General features: G+C 32.4%; 2 protein-coding genes across 4 annotated transcripts; both read left to right on the top strand.

Moving 5' to 3' along the window:
* The first annotated feature begins 3,575 nt into the window (after positions 1-3,575).
* On the top strand, positions 3,576-15,361 carry LOC125061344 (cytochrome P450 4C1-like). The gene is made up of 11 exons (XM_047666740.1): positions 3,576-3,641; positions 4,345-4,539; positions 9,406-9,512; positions 9,979-10,069; positions 10,312-10,497; positions 11,041-11,116; positions 11,978-12,275; positions 13,329-13,397; positions 13,784-13,952; positions 14,596-14,775; positions 14,966-15,361. The coding sequence occupies exons 2-11, from the start codon at positions 4,347-4,349 to the stop codon at positions 15,130-15,132; spliced, it is 1,536 nt and encodes a 511-aa protein (XP_047522696.1). The 5' UTR covers positions 3,576-3,641; positions 4,345-4,346; the 3' UTR covers positions 15,133-15,361.
* A 1,976-nt stretch (positions 15,362-17,337) lies between these two features.
* On the top strand, positions 17,338-21,239 carry LOC125061698 (serine/threonine-protein phosphatase Pgam5, mitochondrial). 3 transcript variants are annotated; one of them, XM_047667277.1, is made up of 5 exons: positions 17,338-17,646; positions 17,718-17,896; positions 18,101-18,318; positions 19,265-19,386; positions 19,988-21,239. In XM_047667277.1, the coding sequence occupies exons 1-5, from the start codon at positions 17,480-17,482 to the stop codon at positions 20,136-20,138; spliced, it is 837 nt and encodes a 278-aa protein (XP_047523233.1). In that variant the 5' UTR covers positions 17,338-17,479; the 3' UTR covers positions 20,139-21,239. The 3 variants fall into 3 exon arrangements, with proteins under 3 accessions (XP_047523233.1, XP_047523224.1, XP_047523215.1); XM_047667268.1 differs by having other exon boundaries at positions 17,339-17,646; positions 19,256-19,386; XM_047667259.1 differs by having other exon boundaries at positions 17,340-17,646; positions 19,253-19,386.
* The last annotated feature ends 962 nt before the right edge of the window (positions 21,240-22,201 follow it).

Here is a 22,201-nt window from a genome sequence, read left to right as displayed (position 1 = left end):
CATTTTTTTATTTCTGTTTTACTTTATGAAAATTTTTCCCGCTAATAAAAACAAAAGAGGCTTCCTAGAACCGCAAAACGTCAACATCTGTTAAAAACTCGATTTTCGAAATATTTCAATTTTCTTAGCGGGAAGTTAAAAAGAAGAATAATAAAAATATGAAAAAAAATAAAATAATGAAACATAAATATAATTTTAATTCGTCCAGCAAAGCGGGCGCGAAACGGCTAGTAAGTAAATATATGTAAAAGAGACAGCAGTATTTCTGTATACTTTCTAAACAATTTCAGTCCAAAGTAAACACTACTGGAATATATTACATTAAATTTATCAGTTGGCGAAAATATTATGACTATCAAAAATATAACTTGAAAAAAAAAACATCGGCAAATTTTATCTACCGTAAAAATTTGCGAGATTTATGTAATAGGTACCATGTCGATTAATTTATTTAGACTATTCTTAAGGGATCTTCTGACTAATGTTATTACGCAATTAGATAACTTAAAAACATCTTAATGTGATCTTATCAATATGATCAAAAATTTCGCATCGAATAGTGGTAGTTTCATGTCGATACGATCAGTGGTTTAGGCGTGATTGAGCCTCAAACGAAGACCATTTTCATTATATATATATATATAGATATTTGTCTTAACTGGGAAATAGTTAATGTTGACTATCTAGACCGATTGTTTTTAAAACAGCATTCGATTCGACGTTTTTAGCAATATTTTTGGTAGGTACCTATAATATATATACCTAACATAAATGATATGGATGAGGTTCGCGCATGTAGTAGAAAACCTAGAAACAACTTTTGCACTCCTAACCACGTACCGGGGACTTTAGTTACTACACAACTGCTCGGAGACCTTGAAATTTCTTTGAATGTATTTTCCTATTGTATCCTTGCGTTAGAATACGTGTCTAGTTTACAAAAAGATATTAAAACCATATAAGGCTTTTATCTATTTTATTAACGACATGTGTTCTACGAAATACTAAGACAAAGTCAAGACACGTCGAGTGAAGGCCCGAAAGTCACACGTAAGAACAATTTCGGAACGATACCAATCTTGGTGTCTAATTTTTGGTTTCTAAGCAGAACGTACCCACCTAAACTTTTATAAATCTCTCAAACGCTTATATGTTCGCTAATTGTATATTGATATTGTAAGTGATTGTTCCGTTGGTCTTCTAACTGAAAACAAGTATTTTGCTGGATTTCTAAATAGAGACGTATACTGGAGGGCATAATCTAATCTGAAAGTGGCTATCTAGAGTTAATATTGAGTAATTCTTTTAAAGTTATTTTCTTCTAAAACTAAGCGATTATCTAAGAACGTTATCATTTATTAAAACTGTAAAAAAATCATCATAAAACTATATGCCATTTATACCTTTAGCTTGCGCTATAGCACTTCGTTATAGGCACACTCTACTATTATAGGCTCGATTTTCTATAGCATATATGATATAACATTAGGTAACATTCGATTTTTTTTTATTTAGGATTAAATACAGATCTATGATATCTAATGATACAAGTATATCGATGAACAAAGTATGTGTCCACACAGATGTAGGGCCGTAAATACCTTTATCGCTTTGTGGCTGTATCATTTATTTGTTGACTGTCCGACTGTCAAAAGAGGCAAGTGTGATCTGGAGGTAGAAACTGGCATGAGGGTATCATGGGCTGAGCTGTCTGACATGGTGTTCAAGCAAAGACAAGAGGTGACGAGGGTCCCGCCGACCGCTCCAACTTGCCAATGAATACCATGAGGGTATTTCCGGATAATCGTCTCTCGGGACGTAGCCCAATAGTCCTAGTTCAAGTAAATAAAGTACCTTTTTAGGGAAGGGAAGAATATACACTCTCTCACACCCTTGCTGTTTAGCTTCTCGGCCACAGATCTGCCTGATCGCGAGGTGTTATTGTGCGTTTTCCAATTACAGAGCATTTTGCGACTCAGTGCCGCAAAATGCCGCATAATGCTGAAGCTTAATTGGAACGTGAATTAGTTATCAAATGCATAAGCAGAGTGCGCTAAGTCAGTGTTAAAAAAAAAATGTTCTGAATAGAGTTAACAACCTCATTAATGTATAAATAATGTGGTTAACAATAATAATTGGTTGAAAACTTTTTACGCTTATTTTAATAATCCAATTATTTCATTAACAATGTTTTCCTGAAATAAGAGAAAACCTTTAAAGAATATAAGGTTTTAACAAGCTAAATTAACAGTAAAATATATAGTTTCATGTAAGAATTTTACATCATTTACGTTTTGAGTATTTTTTTTTTAAATGATTTCTAAAAAAATTATATACTTTCTCACAACCATTGCAATGTTTACAAGAGTATAATCCTATAAAATAAATTTGAATATAAAAAAGTAACTATTTATACCTTCATCCATACTTATATTTTTTTTTAGCAGTTTGAAATAACTTTAATTATTTTCAAAATCTACGAATCTAAAATTTTTCAACAATTTTTACTAACGAAAATTTCGATAAATGCAAACTTAAAGAAAAACACTGGTAATTTTCTGTCACTGTGTTGGTATTTATTGCAAGAAGCACGCGAGAGCATTCGTTTTGAGAGTGCTCAATTGTGCGAAGCGTTGCTGTAGTTGGAACATTCAACGTTGAGCATTATGCCGCAAAATGCGCTCTAGTGCTGTAATTGGAAAACGCACTAGGTTATTAGGACTCCTATAATAAAACATCGCGTGTTATTAAGATTTCATAGTAGGTACTATTATGATTATAAAGAAAAGATACTATTTTTTCCTATTTTCAAAACTGCAGCTGCTATTTACTTATTTATTGTTTACGTATTTATTTAAGTTATACAAATATGTATATTATGCAGTGATGGTTTGATGGGGCGTGTCTTATTAAGGAGTCGCAGAACCACATTTTTGTGAAAAAGGAGTGAAAACTTCAGCCAAAGTGTATCAAGATACAGTCTTGGATCATATTGTGAAACCTCTCAGTAATACACTTTTTAAAATATACCGTGGACTTTCCAGCAGGATTCTGCACTGGCACGAACTACCTAAGCTTGGCTTGAAACCAACGTTCCGGACTTTATAAGAGCTGAGTTGAAGACTGGCCCTCATCTAGCCCAGACCTCAACCCAACCCCTTAGACTTCAAATTATGGTCAGTTTTAGAAGACATGGCCTGCTCTAAACGACACGGCGACGTTGAGTCTCTTAAAAATCTTTGACGCAAGCGTTGGAGAAATTTCCCTTGGAAACAGTGTGTAAATCCATAGATTCGTGGCCAAACAGATTAAAGGCCTGTATAAAAGCCAAAGGTGGCTATTTCAAATAGAGTATTTTTAATTTTTTGCTGAGACTTTAATAAATATATAGGTATAAATTTTAATAATATTACATTACTTAATTTAAAAAAGCATTTTCATTTTTAAAAGAACTTATGGTTGGACTATATGGTATATATAGTCCAACCATAAGATCTGGTATATATGGTATATACATCAATTAGAACATTTATATATTCAGTTAGGTTTGTATCTATTTTTTAGTTTATTTACCTCGATGTGTACAGTCATAGCTCAATGCTATACGTGTTATGCTGTGTCGCTTACTTGAAAAACAATAGGTGAGTCCTATATTTCTATTATTTTTGTTTTGTATATTAAATAGTTAAAGTTATAAATAAATATCTCACTTTGATCAGAACTAATATATCAAATATAAATAATATAAAATTCTCGTGTCACAATGTTCGTTCTCATTATCCTCCGAAACGGCTCGACCGATTCCTAGAAATTTTTTTATGCATATTCAGTAAGTCTGAGAGGCTATCTATCTATCTTTCAAACGCCTAAGTGTCCACCCCAAAGAAATTTTTTTTTTCAATGTTGTGCATATTTTTTTTTATTAAGTGGCATTAAAAAATACATACCACCCTTAATTTTCTTCCCTCTACGATTAACCCCTATGTTTTATTATAGATATAGAGATAGTTATTTTTATTGATCTAAAAAATGTTTCCTAGAAATAATATACATGGCAAAACAACGTTTTCCGGGTCAGCTAGTTGTAATGTAATAACATAATAACTTATACATTGTACTAGTGAATGGGATATGCCGCGATTTTAATGATGATAATTAAAAAATAACACAGACCCTTGCCATAGAAATTATGCTTAATGTTATGTAATAGAAAAAATCTATAACCATAGATTTAAATTATAAATTTATTTTAAAAATATTGTCTATAATTCTCATCTTGTGGTAAGGAAGTAGTAGAAGAGCGGTAAAACTTTTATTGATTCTAAAAAATATCCAATTTTTTAGATATGTTTGAAGATCCTGAATCAATCAAAGTGTTCTCCTATGGTCTAATAGCAGCCATGACATTTCTATGCATGTCCATTTGGTTCAGTTGGAGGTACAAAAACAGAAGATTGCTATTGATGGCAACTCAAATACCAGGTCCCCCCGTGGTTCCACTATTTGGTAATGCTTTGAAGTTCATGTGTAGATCGGAAGGTAATACTTTCTCTGTATTTATCTGATTAATAATAATGTTAAGCCCGATAAATAGTCAATTTGCTGCGCACCAACTTTGTGGAACCAGCTACCTCCAAGTATCTTCAAACCAATTCGACTTAGGGTCCTTCTGGCTGGAAACGAGCGAGCCTTCTAGCAGTCTGAGTGTTCATGCCACTGCCATACAGCCTTCTAGCTGCGGTATCTTGCTTGCATGATCTATATGCTTAGCATCAGATGAGCTTTCTTCCCGTTTGCCCCCAGTACTATAAAAAAAGAGCGGTAATAGCATCCTTCAGGCAGTTCAAACGTGCCGTCACTAACCGTCTCATGAGAATACATAGAGAGAGGATATGTGAGGGAAGTGATTTCTGATCTTTGGGAAAACGGCATGTTTTTATAATAATTTATTGACATGTTTGCGCATAAAACAGAATTGATACAAAGCAATCATGGAATGCTACTGGTGGCTTTAAAATCTATCTCTTCCAGCTTTATAAGTATTTGATTAACAAATAGGTATTTGTTAATAATGCTATGTTATTGTGGTTAATAAAACCTAACCTTGCCTTGTAAATTGTTATACAACATTACGTCATCAATGATTTAAGAGTGTTAACCATCTGGTTAACACAATGAATACCTTAACAATATAATAAAAAGTAATAGTCAGAAACCAAAACTTTTTATGACGAATTTTGATTAAATAAATATGAATGTTTGAAAATATGTGTGAATGTATATTATTGTATTGTCTTTGATTGACATAACTTTTGCTCATTTAAATAAAACACTATTTTGACCGGATTGAAGATTCTTCCTTTATTCCTGGGATCCAATAATATCCAAATTAAAATCTCAAAAAGAAAAACAATCCGCGAAAATAGAGGACACCGTGAGCCATTTTTGCCAAAACCCTCCATCTTTTAGTCGATACCAACTCCGGGGAAATAAATACAGATAATGCATCTTTCTCTGCAGCTGTGATACTTTTTGACATTCAACATCTTTTGTCTTCAGTCACCGTGACCACGCACGCTGTAAAGCACGCGAAACGTCGGATAAATTTAAAATTATGTTAAATAGTTGTAAATTTATAAAATAATACATAACTTCAATTCGGTCAAAATAGTGTTTTATTTAAATGTATATTATTATTATTATTTTTATTAGAAAAAAACATTTTTTCAGATCCGAGTGGTACAGCACGTCGGGTGCCGAATACTCGGATTCGAGAGCTAGGGATGGCAATCGTTTATTCACTAATATCATAGATATTTGTTCCGCGAGTGCCTTTTTGTGTACTAATAAGTCACAATATTTTGACGAACCCGTGTTTTTAAAATCAAATTCCAGGGTCTTGATCAAAATCATCTAAGGAAAGTAATCAAAACGAGTTATTAACTCATTTTACTTTCCTTGACCAAAATCTTGTAACACACAGTCCATACAAACACAGGATACATACATAGGACACACACACACAGGACAAAGTCATCATGCTAAGGCGACGAGTTCGGAGTGTTCGTATTAGATCTCAGAAGCGACACGCTAGGCGCGAATAGATTCTCAGGTATATCAGGCACTAGGTCTCCATAATCTTGTACGATAGATGGGCATGAACGTCCATCAATTTCGTAGATGAACTCATAATTTCCAAGTCTGTTATATTCTAGTAGGTGAGGCGCAAGCCTCGATGCTGAGAAACCAATATCTGAATCTGGTAACGTTGAAGATTGAGCTGATGTATCACGCGTACCAGATATATTCGCTCCCTTGCGGCCATTACTTACCATAGCTTTCAATCGCTTAGGTCGAATAATAGGGCTACCGCCAAACTCACTCAAACCTCGCTTTGATGCTTGTGACCTTGAAGGTTGAGCTGGTAAATCACCAGCGCGTGGTCTACGACTAGTCGTCTTCCATTTCGATCTTGTATTCGATCGAAGTCAATAATATGTAAATCACTGGCGCCAGATCCTTCTGAACCTGAAGATAACTCCTCTTCATGAGCTCCTTGCGAATACACTTCTTCATCACTATATTCTTCAGACCCTTCCGAGTCATAATCATCACTTTGTCGACGCTTTTTTTAGCACTAGGTATTGAAATAATCGGTTTGATTTTACTAGTGGACGGCCGAGCCTTACTGTTTATTTTGGCTTCCTTTCTATCGTGTATACAAATCAGCACTATACTGTTAGAATGAAACCAATACTCATTATCTTAAGTTGACTATATTGCCAGAGTGACCACGTAAAATAACGTGAGCTCGCCTCGAAAGCCGGTGTTTTTTTTGCTAATACAAAATGAACAGGACGCTTTCTCGGATCCGAGTAAATGGCACTCAATGTATTAAGCATATACATAGTTATAATAACCACAGTTGTAGTCACATCACTTACTTTTATGGGATTGAAAAGCATGGTTATGAAAACCCTCATGCCGTCGTTTTGGTCAGAAGTTCCGTCAGAATTCTAATCACTCACTTATATTCGATGAGCTTGATCTATTCTCTTGTTGTGTAAGACCGTCACATATAAATGAACACAAATGAATGAATTTTTGCATAACATTTTAGGTCAGCTTTTTAAGCAACATTTTAGCACATTCTGCTCACGTGTTTGTAATTAAACTCCTAAACGCCTGGATTTTGATATTTTTTTATTTTGAGTGGATTCGAGAATAGTTTAGATTTCAAATTGGATTAGTTTTTTTAAATTTAATACATGTGGACAAGACAACGTCTGTCGGTTGTGTCCGCTAATTTCTATATAAAATCCCAGCTCTTCAAGTTCTTTAGAATAAATGCTTGATCCTAAAAAATAAAGTAGTAAACTAATTATTCATGCACAAGTATCAAGTAGGTACCTAGTCAACCGCCTACACCAGTCGCAATTATATGTATTAATCATATTTCCGCTATGAGAATTATAGATTATATTTACATTCTTCGTTAAGGAAAAGTCATAAAAGATTATATAACTTCGATGAACACTAACGATAAGTTCTATTATCCAATGGCACATTCAACAGATAGGACACATTCGTATAGCGATATTTTTTATAATTAATTCAGTATCAGTGGAACAAAAATCATTGTGAATCAACAAAAGCAGGCAATTTGAAAAAAACTATATTTTATTTAGATATATATTAGCGCCATTTTCTAGAAGGCGTAAGCAGAGACCACGGATCTCCACTTGTCCAGATAGACTCTCGTTTCATCCGCTTTCATGACATTCACCATGCATGCTCGACGGTTATGGAAACTTAGTTATTCTATTCTATCCCTTCTCTAGTCAGAGATCAACTTATATATCCATCATCCTAAGGGTTCCCGGTATAGTGGAGTGATGTTGCCACATTGTGTGTGTCGGTTGGCGCAAAACCACTGGGAAAAATCTGAAACACTGGCGAAGTCGAGCTGGTCAGCTAGGGATCCCCCAGGGATCTCGGACTTTTGATTTTTGATATTTAGGGGAGCGTGGTGTGGCCTTTTTTTAAAACGTGGTGGCTCTATTTTACTCTACTCCGGCGCTCTCCGGCCGCGCAAAACTGATTTCGATGAGTTGCCCCAAAAATCGAGAGAAACCTTCGGTGCAACTATATAGCGGGCCCTTAGGAATGGAGATTCCATTGGTTATAGTTCGAAGGTCTCTCATCATCATCATCAGCTCGACACCAATGGCATTTGAAAGTGGTGATACTTAAGGGTGGTGTTCGATCAATTGTCGTTCAGTAGTTGATGTTGCGATTTAGTGCGTTCAACCGAAAAAACCCGTCAGCGGTCACATTAAAATAGTAAATATATAAAAATGCTTATTTGTATAAATATTTAATATCATTATCATTTGTATTTTTGATAAATCAAATCAAAAAACAATTTTCCTTATAGAAAATCACATTTTTATACTTACTCTTTTTTTTTAAATCAACAACGAATCTTCGAAACGTGACTATTTATTGTATTTTACCAAACCATACCTAATAACAGTTGGCTTGAACTATAATTGTTGGACTTGGACAATATTTTCAAAAACACACCAAAAAATCTTCTAACAGGGACTATTTATTTGTACTTTTACTAAACCAAATAAAATAACAGCCCAATAGTTAGCCTAAATGAAAATACAATTCATTGTAACAATATAGGTCAACAGATTGGGTTTTTCAAACAATTTTATTGCAATTAAAGAATGATTACAATAATTTATACATTTGAATATGTATTATATATCTAATGGTTCAGGTTATAATTACCCTGTTAAACCTTTGACCCGGAAAATTATATTTTATAAGACATATCATTTTGTATAAAATATAATACATTAAATAGTTGTTATTCTATCCAGGCATAGTACATAGTTGCGCAGTGTTAGCCTAAAATTTTTTGCAGATGGAGAAATTCGTTACGCAACCCATCGCGGTCATTGGGACTCGCAATCTGTCTAACCCCATGGCGCCCAAACACTCGCTCTCCCCCACGTGATCGTTGGTTCAAAACCTAAAAAATTGTATAAACAAAACAGCAAAAATAAAATAACAAGTTACACTGAAAATTCATACAATTACCAAACTTAATTTAAAATAAACTAAAATCTATATATAGATACCGGCAAACTTCTTGAGCTTTAACAAGGGAGGGGGGGAAACTTTGCGCATCTGGGACACAAACGTCAACTGATTTACCAATCACGCGATCGACACGTCACTTTCCCACCGCCCGCAGCCTGCCCCTCCCAGTGATACCTAGAAATTGCATTTGCGTAGGCAATTGTTCAAGATGTTTGCCGGTATCTGTAACAAGAATTCATGTGTGCAACATTTTGAAAATTTTAAATGTATTATCCCCTTTTTTTACAGATTTAACTACAATCATTAAAGACATCATACAAGAGTATGGAGATGTTTTGAGATTTTGGTTGGGTCCAGATTTAAATATTGTAGTCAGTAACCCAGAAGATGTGAAGGTATATAATAAATACAATCAAATATACAGTATTTCAAATTTTCTTAACCTACAAAGTAATAATAAAAAAATAAACAAATTTAAAAAGTTTGGTCCCTGTAGCAGTATACCTTTAACGCTGTCTGCATTTCCTCGCTGTATTGCGATGCTTATTCGTTGAGCCAGGAAAGCATTAGCTCTGGGGTCACCGGTACTATCTACCAGGCGCCAACTTAAATCTTTTTCAATCACCAGCTTTTTTGGTCGGGGGTCCCCAAAAAAAATATAAATATAAATATTATAAATAATTTTTCACAAGCTGTAAAATATGAATATAATTTAACGTAAGTGGTATACTAGTGTAGATATTATTCATTCTATTTTAATATAAGAATGGTCTATGTTACAAGATTTATTTTTACATGAATGTTTTTGACTTTGATTTTCATATCGCTTTACGTGAAATATAAGCTTTTACATTATTTCAGACGCTACTTACAAGCGCCAAGACTAGCATGAAAGGTCCTCAGTACAAATATATGGCTGACATCTTAGGAGGTGGTATACTTAGTGGATCAGGTAAATAAAAAATAATAGTACAAATCCTATATCATACATGCTCCAGGACATAGAACTACTTTGAAAATAAATATAGATAATTTTCAGGACTAACTAAAAACAAAACGTTTACGTACTACTAATAATAAAACCTAGAATTAAGATGCTATTATTATTATTATATATCAAAAAACAAATGACGATATCCAATTGTAATTATGCGTTGCTTTATTTGATATTCCGTAAAACTTATATTATTTTAGGTAGCGTTTGGCGAAAACATCGAAAAATTGTAACACCGAACTACGCAAAACGTTCCGTCGAATGCTACTCCAATATTTTCAATAAGGAAACTGATTATTTGATTCAAAATCTACAGAAAGTACCCGAATCAAAGGAGATTAACATCTACAAGTACATCATACAATGTACTACAATGGTTGTATGCCGTACGTAATATATGTTGTATCTTGATTTCCACATCACGAGTCAATGGGCCAAAGCCCCTTTTCAATTTTTAATGTATTTAATTAATTTTAACTTTACAATCAGTCCGTTATATAACGGATAATTTAAGTTCGATAGATTTTTAATTTTAATATGTATTCAAAATATAAAATTGAATTAAAATTAAAATATGTATTCCTTTTTAATGCAACCGACTCAAATATGCACTGAAAAGTATACAATAACAATATCACTGTATTCTAATGATTGGTCTTAGGTTGCAATGATAATTAAATGTATTAACGTTAATATTAAATAAATAATAAAGAAAAAACAAATGTTTCTCACATAGCTATAGAAATTACTTACTAAAGTGTTTCATTTAAATCGAACTGAAAAGCAAAACGTGTTGCTTAAGGACTATTACAAGTTGTGCGTTAGCAAAATCTTGACATAACCATCAGTCAGCGAGAGCGGTCTACCTCCTTTATAATATAAATTATGTTTGTAAGAAATTCTCAATTAACAAATTTAAATGTTTTCAGAGACCATAATGGGTTTGACTAGAGACGAGTCAATAGGAATACCACATCTTCAGGAAATAATTGAAATAAGTCCAAAGTAATTATTTTTTGAGTAATTTTTAAGTTAAATCTTGTTATGACTACTGCCGTGGCAGTTGGTTATTTAAATGAATTTGATTAGATTTCCACGAACCAATTGTTTGGTGTTTGTCAAAAGTTTAACAAAAAAAGGGCGCGTGTACTTATGTACGCGCGTAAGAAGTTATACTTCTTTGGCATTATTAAAAATAGTTTTTGGTTGCATGCAAATAATTAATTACAATTAAAGGGAAAGGAGTCATTATAGTGAATAAAGTTCAGTTTACATTTGAAAAATTTTATAAATAAATATTTATTATTATTATTCTCTTACATTAAGTGTAACATAAATACTATTATTATTCGAATGTTGTTTTTAAATTATGTCCAATGCCGTAGCATCTTCCGAGGTCAACTTCATTCTGTTAATTTTGTGTCACGGTGCGCGCGCATCGTAAAATTTCACTCTCATAAATTGTTCATAACGTGCCTAAAGAACTTCAAAAATAAACTTGTAAAGTAGAATACATGTTGCGACACGGTCTACATTTTACGCCTAGAACCACTGCGATGTCGTAATACCCTGAAGTTATTCCGGCCGTTAAGGATATATACAACTTTTTGATCGTAGCCCTCGAGACTTTCGGACTGACCAGTGAGCTCTCACTAGACTGGTGGAGAGTCTTTAGGTCTGAGGAAGAGCAGCACCTTCCTTCCACCACATACTAAAAACTAACCTCCGTTAATATTTATTAGCATAACTACACTGTTATGAATTACTCTCTTTTTAACATGAACACAATTTATTTTAAATAAATCATAATATTTCAAGTCTTAAATTCAAAGCCAATTTTTATTCTAATTACTGTTTTTTTTTCAGATTATACGAAATAATATTCGGTAGAATGACAAAATGGTACTTACAAATCGATCCCGTATTTTGGACAACAGAGTCTTATAAAACTCAAAAACATTTTCTAGCATTGATGCCTAATTTTGCGAAATACATAATCGATATCAGAAAATCGAAATTATGTGCAACGAAAAATTACTCGTGGGAAAGCTCAGATGAAAATATGGAGGAGACATCTCACTTGAGTGTTGTCGATAGATTTTTACTATCCGAACAACTGACTACTGAAGAGTTAATACAGGAAATATTTACTTTATTCACTTCTGTATGTATGTTTTTAGTAGTCTAAATTATAAAATTAATGGACAATATGTTTGTACATTGCATCTATAATCTTTTAAAAAAGTGTATGGAGTTTATATGTACACGTGATTTATAAAGTTAAAATTCCTTAAACGGCGAAATTAGGAAGCCAAGACTTTGGTTAGTTTGTCTTGTTGTATATAAGTACAATGTATCGTTTCCTTTTTGCTTTGATATAGACTCTTTAAAATGCCAGAAAAGGCGCAGGCGATTCAATATCGCCATATAAAGTTTACTCTATTCCATTGAATAATTTTGATATTAGACAAACTAAGCCGTGTCAAAAAAATTAAAAATAAAAATATATGTTTATTATGGAACATGAGATACAGGTATCACTTATTCCACGTCATTCAATTTGAAGCGGTAGACATCCCTACTCATCGGCAAAGAAGACAGAGGGTGTAGGCCGAGAGTAAAAGCCGGCGTAAAAAACTCTCGGTACTCTTTTAAAATAGCAAATTATCAAACAACTTATTTTAAAATAAATATCGCAAATTAATTACAAGTAGCCTGTCTAGCACTAGTCCCAGGCCCTTTTATCAACTAGATAATCCTTAACTTTATAGTAAGCCTTTTTTCACCACTTTTCTTTGATACATTTTTTTTTAATGGCTCTGGCACGGTTTGTGCATTAGCCAGCGTCAAGTATGAGATTTTTATCAATCGTTCTTTGTGCCTTAGAAATTCGATCATATCTTCCATGTACGGTTTAGGCACTCGCCCGGTACCGCACAACCCTCCCAAAGGCCGAGAACAAATTTAAATTAAATTAAAACTTGCCCTCGAACCGGGAATCGAACCCGGTACCCCTCACATAGCTGCTACTTAAAAAGACCGCTAGGCTATGAGGCCCCCTTTAATACATTTCTTAAATTTATTAAAAGGCAGAGATAAAAGAGTCTCTGGGATTTTATTAAAAAAGAGTATCCCTATTCCCAAAAAACAATTACTAACTTTAGATACTCTAGTACGGGTAAATTAAGTTAAGTATTTATATTTTATGAATTTGCAGAGTCAGGAAGCTTCGGGAAAAATTTGCTCTTATTTATTACTTATGATGGCATTCAATCCACACTATCAGGTACTAAGTTCACTTAAAATATATCTTTGTGTTTATTATAAATTATTTTTAAAGGCTATTTACACTATGCTCCATTTTAAACATGACTCTCAAAAGGGCACACAGACATTTAAAAGAATGAATGTTAGAAATTTAAATGTGTTTAAGTGTAAATGTATCAAATAAAAGGCTATTATTATTATACATAATGAAAAGGAACATTTGAGTTATATTTCATCTATTGCAACGTAAAATATCTACATAATGTTTTCAATCTGTTAAAACAGGAGATAATTTTATACATATATTTTATTTTTATTAGATTTTAAAAAGTTTATTTACTTCCGCACAACGAATTTTCACTTTAACTAATTTTAAAACATGTTTAAATAATGAAGTGTTTACAGGAAAAACTGTATTCAGAGATAGAAAAAGTTGTCGGTAATAAAGACAGTCTATTAACAGATGAAGATTTTAAACGAATGCCTTATCTGGAAATGGCGTATAAAGAAGTATTGAGGCTTTTCCCGATAGGCGCGATGATTCAAAGGACAGTTTTAGAAGATATTCAGATAAGTAAATGTTATTTTTGATTCAATTTAATTATTAGTAGTAGCAGTAACTGTTATGTTATTTAGGACTCTTCCCAGCTCTAATTACTAACCAATTAATATTTAAGATAGAAAGAAATCACTTAAATTACGTGGTATGCTTGCTGGCATTTGACTAAACTCAATGTATTGGATAATTACTGTTTATTTTTGACGTGACAACTTCTTATAATTCGATGGAGCCGGCTGCACGCATGAAAAAACATGACGCATGCGGCGTTACCTCGCTCTAAGGTGTTCCATTTAAGGTCAAACGCCAAACGTCACGCATGTCGTTAGTAATTTTGTCTCTGCTAACCTTCTGTTCAAACTCACTTAGGCAGTTAATATCCTAAAATTGGAACAAAAATATTTATGGAAATTAAAGAGTATCACGGCCAATTCCGACTAGAAATTATTTAAGACACTGCAATAATTTGGGCGCTTAACCAAACGCTACGCTTTAAGCTACGCATTGTAAACTGTATATTAAATGACTAAAACATTACCGAATGTTATTAGATATAAAAAACAAAGATAAAAGAGTATTACGAGTATTATTATTAGTATTAGTATTATTATTATTTATTAGTGCTACGAGTATTATTAATAAAGACTTTCTGTTACAGGAAGTTGTACTATTCCAGCCGGTTCATCGCTGGTAGTTCCTATATATCACATACAACGTGATGAACGTTTTTGGGAAAACCCAAATGATTTCGATCCAGATAGATTTAACGCAGAAAATACAGAGCACCGACATCTATTCTCTTATATCCCATTTAGTTTGGGTCCGATGGATTGCTTGGGTGATTATTACGAAATTAATTAAAACATTAATTAAATGCGAAGTAACATTTTGATATGTATAATTCTATAGATTTATGTTTTTATCGATTTTCATTTAACTACGGAACTTTTTATCTACTACTTTATTTAATTTAATATTAAACATTAATCCTTTCGAATTCTTTCCTTCACCGTTTTTTTAATTTTCAGGAAGATATTTTGGAACGAAACTGATAAAGACAATAGCAGTACGAATACTTCAGAACTTTAAACTCAGTTCACGAAATTCCTACAAAGACTTGCATCTGGCAATCAAAATTTCAGTGTTCTCTGTTAACGGATATCCCGTTATATTGACTCCAAGAAATAGAATTTGACGTGTATAGTCTACGTCTACTGGAATCTCATGGCAAATAGGTAAATAAAAATTTGTCGTGGGCAATACCACAGAAATTGGATTAAATGATCTGTTTAAGTTTTATTTATGTCTTTAGTATTAATGACCATAAAGAATATTAGTTATTTGTATGAAGAATGTCGATATACATCGGGTTCTTAACATAGGAAAATATGTCATGAAAAATAAATAAATCGTAAATTACTTTATGTACTGATTTATTATATATCATTTCAACCATACAAATAACTTCAAACCTCATTCAGAACTAGAAAACGGTTCCAATTTTTATTTGTTTGTTTCCTTTTATAAATTCTTGAACCATTTTGTAGTTAAATATATTATTATGTATTCCATATTTGGCTATATTTTTTTTATGTAACTGTTTGTAATTGTATATAATTTATGTTAGCTGTAGGTTTACAAATAAATAAATAAATAAATAAATAACTCCACTTGCATTTCTTGTTCTTCATCAGATAATGAAAATAAAGAGGTGTTTATTATATCGCTCCTTCAGCATTTTTATCAACAACTTTTTGCTTCATAATACCCCAAATATTTCTATGGGATTCTATGTGTAATAATAAGGTTTTAAAACTTCATGACTTTGCGATTTTAATACTTTACCTATCGTATATAAGGGCGCAGACATGTTTTGTTTCACTATTTCAAGTCATCATTATTATGTAAATCATTTGCACAGAGCCATTTATTTATATCAGCGATACGATTGGCTTGTGCGGGCGGTTTGTTCATACGTACGGAACGATAAATAGCATTATCCATAACAATTAATTAAGGTCTTGTTAGATTTGGAATAAGCTTCTCTGTCACATATTTTGTAAAATTTACTTTAAGTTAACATGTGTTGACCTGTATACCAGTCAACAACTTGGTACAAAGCCATTTTCTCCACTAGCGTTTACAATGATCCACCTCGCTCTAAGTGAAATACTCACACTTACACTTTTCACAGAACATGAATGTGAGTCTGGTCTAAATAAATCACATCCAATTTATTATGCTCTCCAGCTTTGCGGTTTTAAATTATAAGTCTGTAAAAAATAAATAACATTTATCATGTTACTGAAACGATAGCTTAGTCATTCATCATCATCATCAGTCTATGTACATCCCACTGCAAGGCACAGGCCACTAACAAGTAAGAGTACTGTAGTGCTGGAAACCCCTATAAAGAAGTCACAACTAAGTACCGAATAAAAATTTAAAATAAACTAAACTACATGTAGGTACGTAAAGTATCAAAACCACTAAATCCAACAACAAGGAGTTAATCAAAGATTGAATATGATTTACTCCCCCTCTTCTTTCTTTATTTTATAAACATGGAAAAAAATATTCTGGCTTGAGGTCAAAGTGGCTTTTTCGACATTTTGGCAAAAACAACAAATTTCAAGAAGATAATCACAAAATCCCAGCAGCGGTTGACAGATCTCGTACTTTGATTTGACGGATGCCACTTGACATTGCCGTATAAAAGTATCATTTTTGTTTTATGTCATGAGATTCCGGTATTCCGTAAATAAAAATTACAACTCTAAAGTCTGAGTTACATGAGTTTTATTTACATGATAATGTGTAATCGTGTGCAATATCATTATATAATTTTATATGAATGAAAATAATTCACGTTTTAGCAGATCACGGTTACCACAAAACGTTTGTTCCGGACCCTAAAATATATGCCTTACGTAGGTATACGTTAACTTCAGTAGCGATTTCAGTAAGTGTCCTATTAATTAATTAAAAAAAAAATCTTACGAATGGCAAAAACTTAACCCTATGTAGTTTTATTAGTTAAATGAACTTGAAATTTCATGGTACGTAAATTTACAAGTAAAATCGGGATTTAAATCTGAAGCTATGTAATTAATCTTGCTGTCCATAAGCCTGTTAGATACAGTACTTAGTCGATTAGGTCCTCATATTAAATTACGAAGGTAATACAGTGTTATATAGAAATCTATAAGAGTGAGCGCTATAAATAATAATTTTTTTATCCTATTCGATGTTTATTTTGCGTATTTTTTCATCAGAAGTTGGCAACACTGGTCACTGCCGTGTCCTCTCCGTTACAAGATTCCTAGTTCCTACTAGTCTGTGACACTTCGTTGCTATTTGAGTTCATACAGTATTGAGTATACATATTATAGTATATATCTATATATATTATAGTATATTATATATCTGTGATTATAAACGGATTGCGGTCACCTAGATTCTGAAAAGTTAATTTCTTACGAAAATATCATTAAAGGATCAGTTTAATGAGGTCAACATAACAATTAGAAATCGTTGTTACTATGGCTACTTTTTCCAGATTTCATAAAATTGCACTCATAAGTTTAGGAGCAGTGGGAGGAGGTTTTGCTTATTATCAATTAGGAAGTAATGAAAAGAAATTCGGTGTTCAGAACTCGTGGACAACGAACTTTACGCCTAGTGTTAAATGGGAAAAGAATTGGGACCAGTAAGTTTCTTTTAATCTATTTAATTACTTTTTACTTAAATATGAACTATAGCAACCTCAAATATTTTCAGTCGAGAACCCGAGTCTATAGTGAAACCGGCAAAAAATGGGAAGGGCGAGGACGACAATAGATACAATGAGCAAATCGAGAAGGCTAAGAGTAAAGCTGTGAGGCATTTGTTTTTAATTCGCCATGGACAATACCATGTTGATGGTAATACTGATAAAGAGAGAATTTTAACAGAATTAGGTGAGATTCATTAAATTTAAAAAGCATTTTAATATTTAATTGACTACTAGTTTTAGTTATAATTGATTTTACAAGAAGATCAGTAAAGATCTATAAAGCTATCTAAATCTGTAAAATTGGTGTGCTAAGGGAAAATATAAAATAATTATTCCATAAATACCATTCATGTGTTTAAATTGTTTATATTATATACTATTTTTTCAGGTAGGCAACAAGCAGAGCTAACTGGAAAGCGCCTTGCAGAGCTTGATATAAAATGGGATCTACTTGTTAGATCTACTATGACTCGAGCACAGGAGACTGCAAAAATTATTGGAAAACATTTACCTAGTGATATTGAAATCAAAGATTGTCAATTGTTAGAGGAAGGTGCTCCTATTCCGCCTGAGCCCCCAGTAGGACATTGGCGACCGGAACCAAAAGTAGGTAATATCAAATAATATTTGCCTTGTTCTTAAGTAAGTCATAAAAAAACTCTAACAGCTAATAACTGTGAAACTAAAAAATGGTTTTTGTTACTTTCATTATATTATGTTATGCGAAAATAATGATGTTTTGTTTCACAAAATCACAATAATCATCATCATCATAAATATAATATAAATTATTTTTTATTATAATATACAATGTAAACTCTTTATAATGAATTTCAAGGGGCAGAGTAATTTTTTTCGTTATAGGGAGTGAATAGAAAAAAAATCTAAATTTAACCGATTACAATAATTTAGGTAATCGGTAAATTATTCTATACACATAACGCTTTTCTTTTACTGGCCAACTTGACTGTTTCAAAGATTGTTTAAGACAGATAATACACAATAGGTGACGGTGGTGCGTTTAGTAACTGAGACCAAAATTTCCTACAGGCAATGCAATCTAAGAATAATGGCACACGTGTTAATGCAATTAACAATAACAAAGGCGAGGTTATAAAGAGTTTACACTGTATATGTATCTTTATAAGATTGTCTTTAATACTCCACTGTATAATATCATTTCTTAACTGACCAGTTTTGCATTTCACCCATGTAAATTCATTAAATTACTAACCTCCTATTAATAATTAATTAATTATTTAAAAGTAATGTGAATTCATGTGTCCATCCTTTTAAGTAGTATTGTATCAGTAAAGTATAATATCATACTTAAGTATTTATTGTAAATTTTCATTAAATCTGAATTTATTAATAAATCATAATAATTAGCAGAAGACATTAAAAGTATGAGCTGTTTGTGTAATTTTTAATAACCAATGCAAATATGAACAAGACCAACAATAAATCCCTTTTTTTTATTTATAATTTCAAAAAGCAATACTGGCCAGTTTAATAATACAGTATGGTTTGGTATGTGTAGCAGTTCTTCCAGGATAGCGCTCGGATTGAAGCTGCCTTCAGAAAATACTTTCATCGGGCATCTCCAGAACAAACACAGGATACATACACCCTGCTAGTATGCCATGCAAATGTAATACGGTTCTTTGTTTGCAAGTAAGTCAATTTGGTGTGAATATTTGTATAGAATTAAGCAAACCAGTTGATAAAACCAAAATGCATTCATTATAACTGTTTATAATTTAAATATTTTTGTGACATTAATTGTGTGATACTACAAGACTATACATACCACCGAAATAAGGATAGTAGTTATATTAACTCGAATACTGAATCACTTACAACCATTGCTAAATTTTTTTTATAGAACTGCGGACAAATTGGCAGGAGGCTCATCTGATGTTAAGTGATACCACCGCCCATGGACACTCACTGAATGTTAATTACTAGTTCTGTTAAAATGCTTCACACTTCTATAGACTTAAGGCTGCTTCCCACATAGTATACCTAAGTAGACCTTACAGTCCCAGTCACCCGAACACTTTAGACTCACCGTTAGTAGTAAACAGCCGGTACCCATATTTAATTGTCTTTAAATAAATCTTATAAATTATTTATGTGTCATATGTAACAATGACAGGTGGCATACTTCTTTGATACTTTGACAATTAACTTGAATATATTTATTATGGAAGAATTCAAGTAGTACTTATATTAACAACTAGTTTAATTATATTAACGAATATTTTACTTTCAGGGCATTGCAATTCCCACCTGAAGGCTGGCTTAGAATTTCGCTAAGCCATGCATCGATAACGTGGGTCTCCATACTTCCGAATGGCAATGTGGTGCTAAGATCGCTCAGTGATACGGGACATATGGAGCCTAAATACATCACCAGTCGGTAAATAAGGTGCTATATAGGTTTTGATTTTAAAAGTGTTATAGCAATTGTAAGAGTAAGTAAATGTTCATCTGAAAATTCTTAATTTGTAATAAGAAATGAATGACAAGCCCTTGTCGCCGCAATGAAGTTCTTAGGGCACAATCAGAGTGTTTAATGGATGAGGAATTATCACTCAAAATGTAATGCTATTTTGATTATAATTTTAGTGCTGTTTGGTAAAATAATGGCAATATTAGATTTGGAAGCAATAAGACATTCGCCATTTTTAGTCTTTTTTTGATTTCTATGTTTAATACATTTCGATTTTATTTAAAAACCGCTCTTAATTTTTTTTATCTGATCAATTTATAATAAGGTTGTGAGTAGTCATTTCTCGTGTACTTCAACAGGAATTGTATACATCTAAGAGATTTCTGATAAACGAAGGTTATTCAAGTATCAAGATTGGATTTTTTTAATGTCCAAAACGAAAACTTAAATGAAGTGAATCTGTTGGTATAGACTATGGGTGTGAAAATTTAAATATGTACTGGTATTACTTGTACCATTTTCCTGTGTTTGAAACGCTTCATACTGAATTTGTAAAGTTGTCTTGTTAGCTCCGAGAATTGTCAAAATTTCGGAAATGCTAAGTTATCAGATATCCATAGCTTGTTTATGACAGTGGTTTGTAACTAATAAGGACATTTATATACTTATATAGTCATGTAATTTTCGCCATGCATTGTATCTCGCGATCGTGTTTATTAATACAATATTAGCCATGATCGAAAATTTTGTCACAGTACTGTGTACTGATAATTAACGTCTACATATTAATATGCGAGTAATATACAGTCAAATAGAAATAAACTATTAAATCAAGAGAAGAAGAGACACTAGGCTCGTGTATAACAAATGTTCAATTATGCCTAACGTTAGCAATTGGTTTGAATAATCACTGCCACCATATGTTACTTAGTAACAACTACTACTTATTACTGTAATAAAAGCTATGTATATACATTATATACCCAAAATACCTCAAACTACTTAAAAGTGTACCAATATTTTTATTTATAAGTGTAAAATATATGGTTTGATATTAAACTGGTTTATGTGATGTTTCGTTTTATTGTAAAATATCCCAATTCGACAATTATAAAAGTATGCAAACTACTACAGCAAAGTAAACATTCATTTTGCATTACCGTAACGTAATTGCTCCACGGTAAGTAAATTTTTACACGTTTTTCACACTTAATTTTCTTTGTTGGCATGAAAGCTATTAATTATCTACCAGCGCGATACTATTATTGTATAGGTGGAATCAAATTTGACCTAGGTCTATACGCATGATACTTGTTGCTAACATTGCTAAACGACTATTAATATTATAAAAATCGAATTAGTACATGTTGATAAGTGTACACTGTGTTACCTATATGAATAAACTGATTTTGACTTTTGACTCTTTAATCAAAGAAAGGTACAGATATCCTTACCATGCTTACGTCTTCGTACAAGCAAACTGTGTTAATGCTCGACAATGTGGACTATAATTATCTCTGTTTCTGTTTTCGCAAGTGCGGAAGTTCCGCGCGCTTTTCAACTTTCGTTCCGGCTTCTGTTTCCGCTACGTTTATAACGGAGATACAATCGGAAGTTTTACATTTTCAGGAGTACAAAAAAGCAAAGTGATTACCTTTAAATGAAGATCCTCTTGTGTACTGGAAATTAATTAAATTTACACAAATACCGTAATCTTTTGACATTAGTGCGCCTATATTTGTCGGTACCCCTCAGCAGCGTCGCCAGTGAGCTATTATTTAGCGGAGCTGGTCTTATATACGAAGAACACCGGAACAGTTTGTTAGGTGCAGAAGCGGCCATTTTGAATATTAATTAAATGTTGAGTTGCAATATTGTTTTCTATAGTCGATATCTAATATATTGATTTCTAATCTAGATTTAGTAACTTTGTAACTTAATAAAGAAATATATTTGTAAATTTGTTTTTTCCGTTTATCCGTTTCTGCTACAATTTACTTTTGACATCTGTTTCCGTTTTTGGTTTCACTAAGA

Source organism: Pieris napi, chromosome 2 (assembly GCF_905475465.1).
Source record: "Pieris napi chromosome 2, ilPieNapi1.2, whole genome shotgun sequence".
NCBI lineage: Eukaryota > Metazoa > Arthropoda > Insecta > Lepidoptera > Pieridae > Pieris > Pieris napi.
The sequence above is the reverse complement of the archived record's forward strand: the minus strand, read 5'-3'. Positions and strand labels throughout refer to the sequence as shown.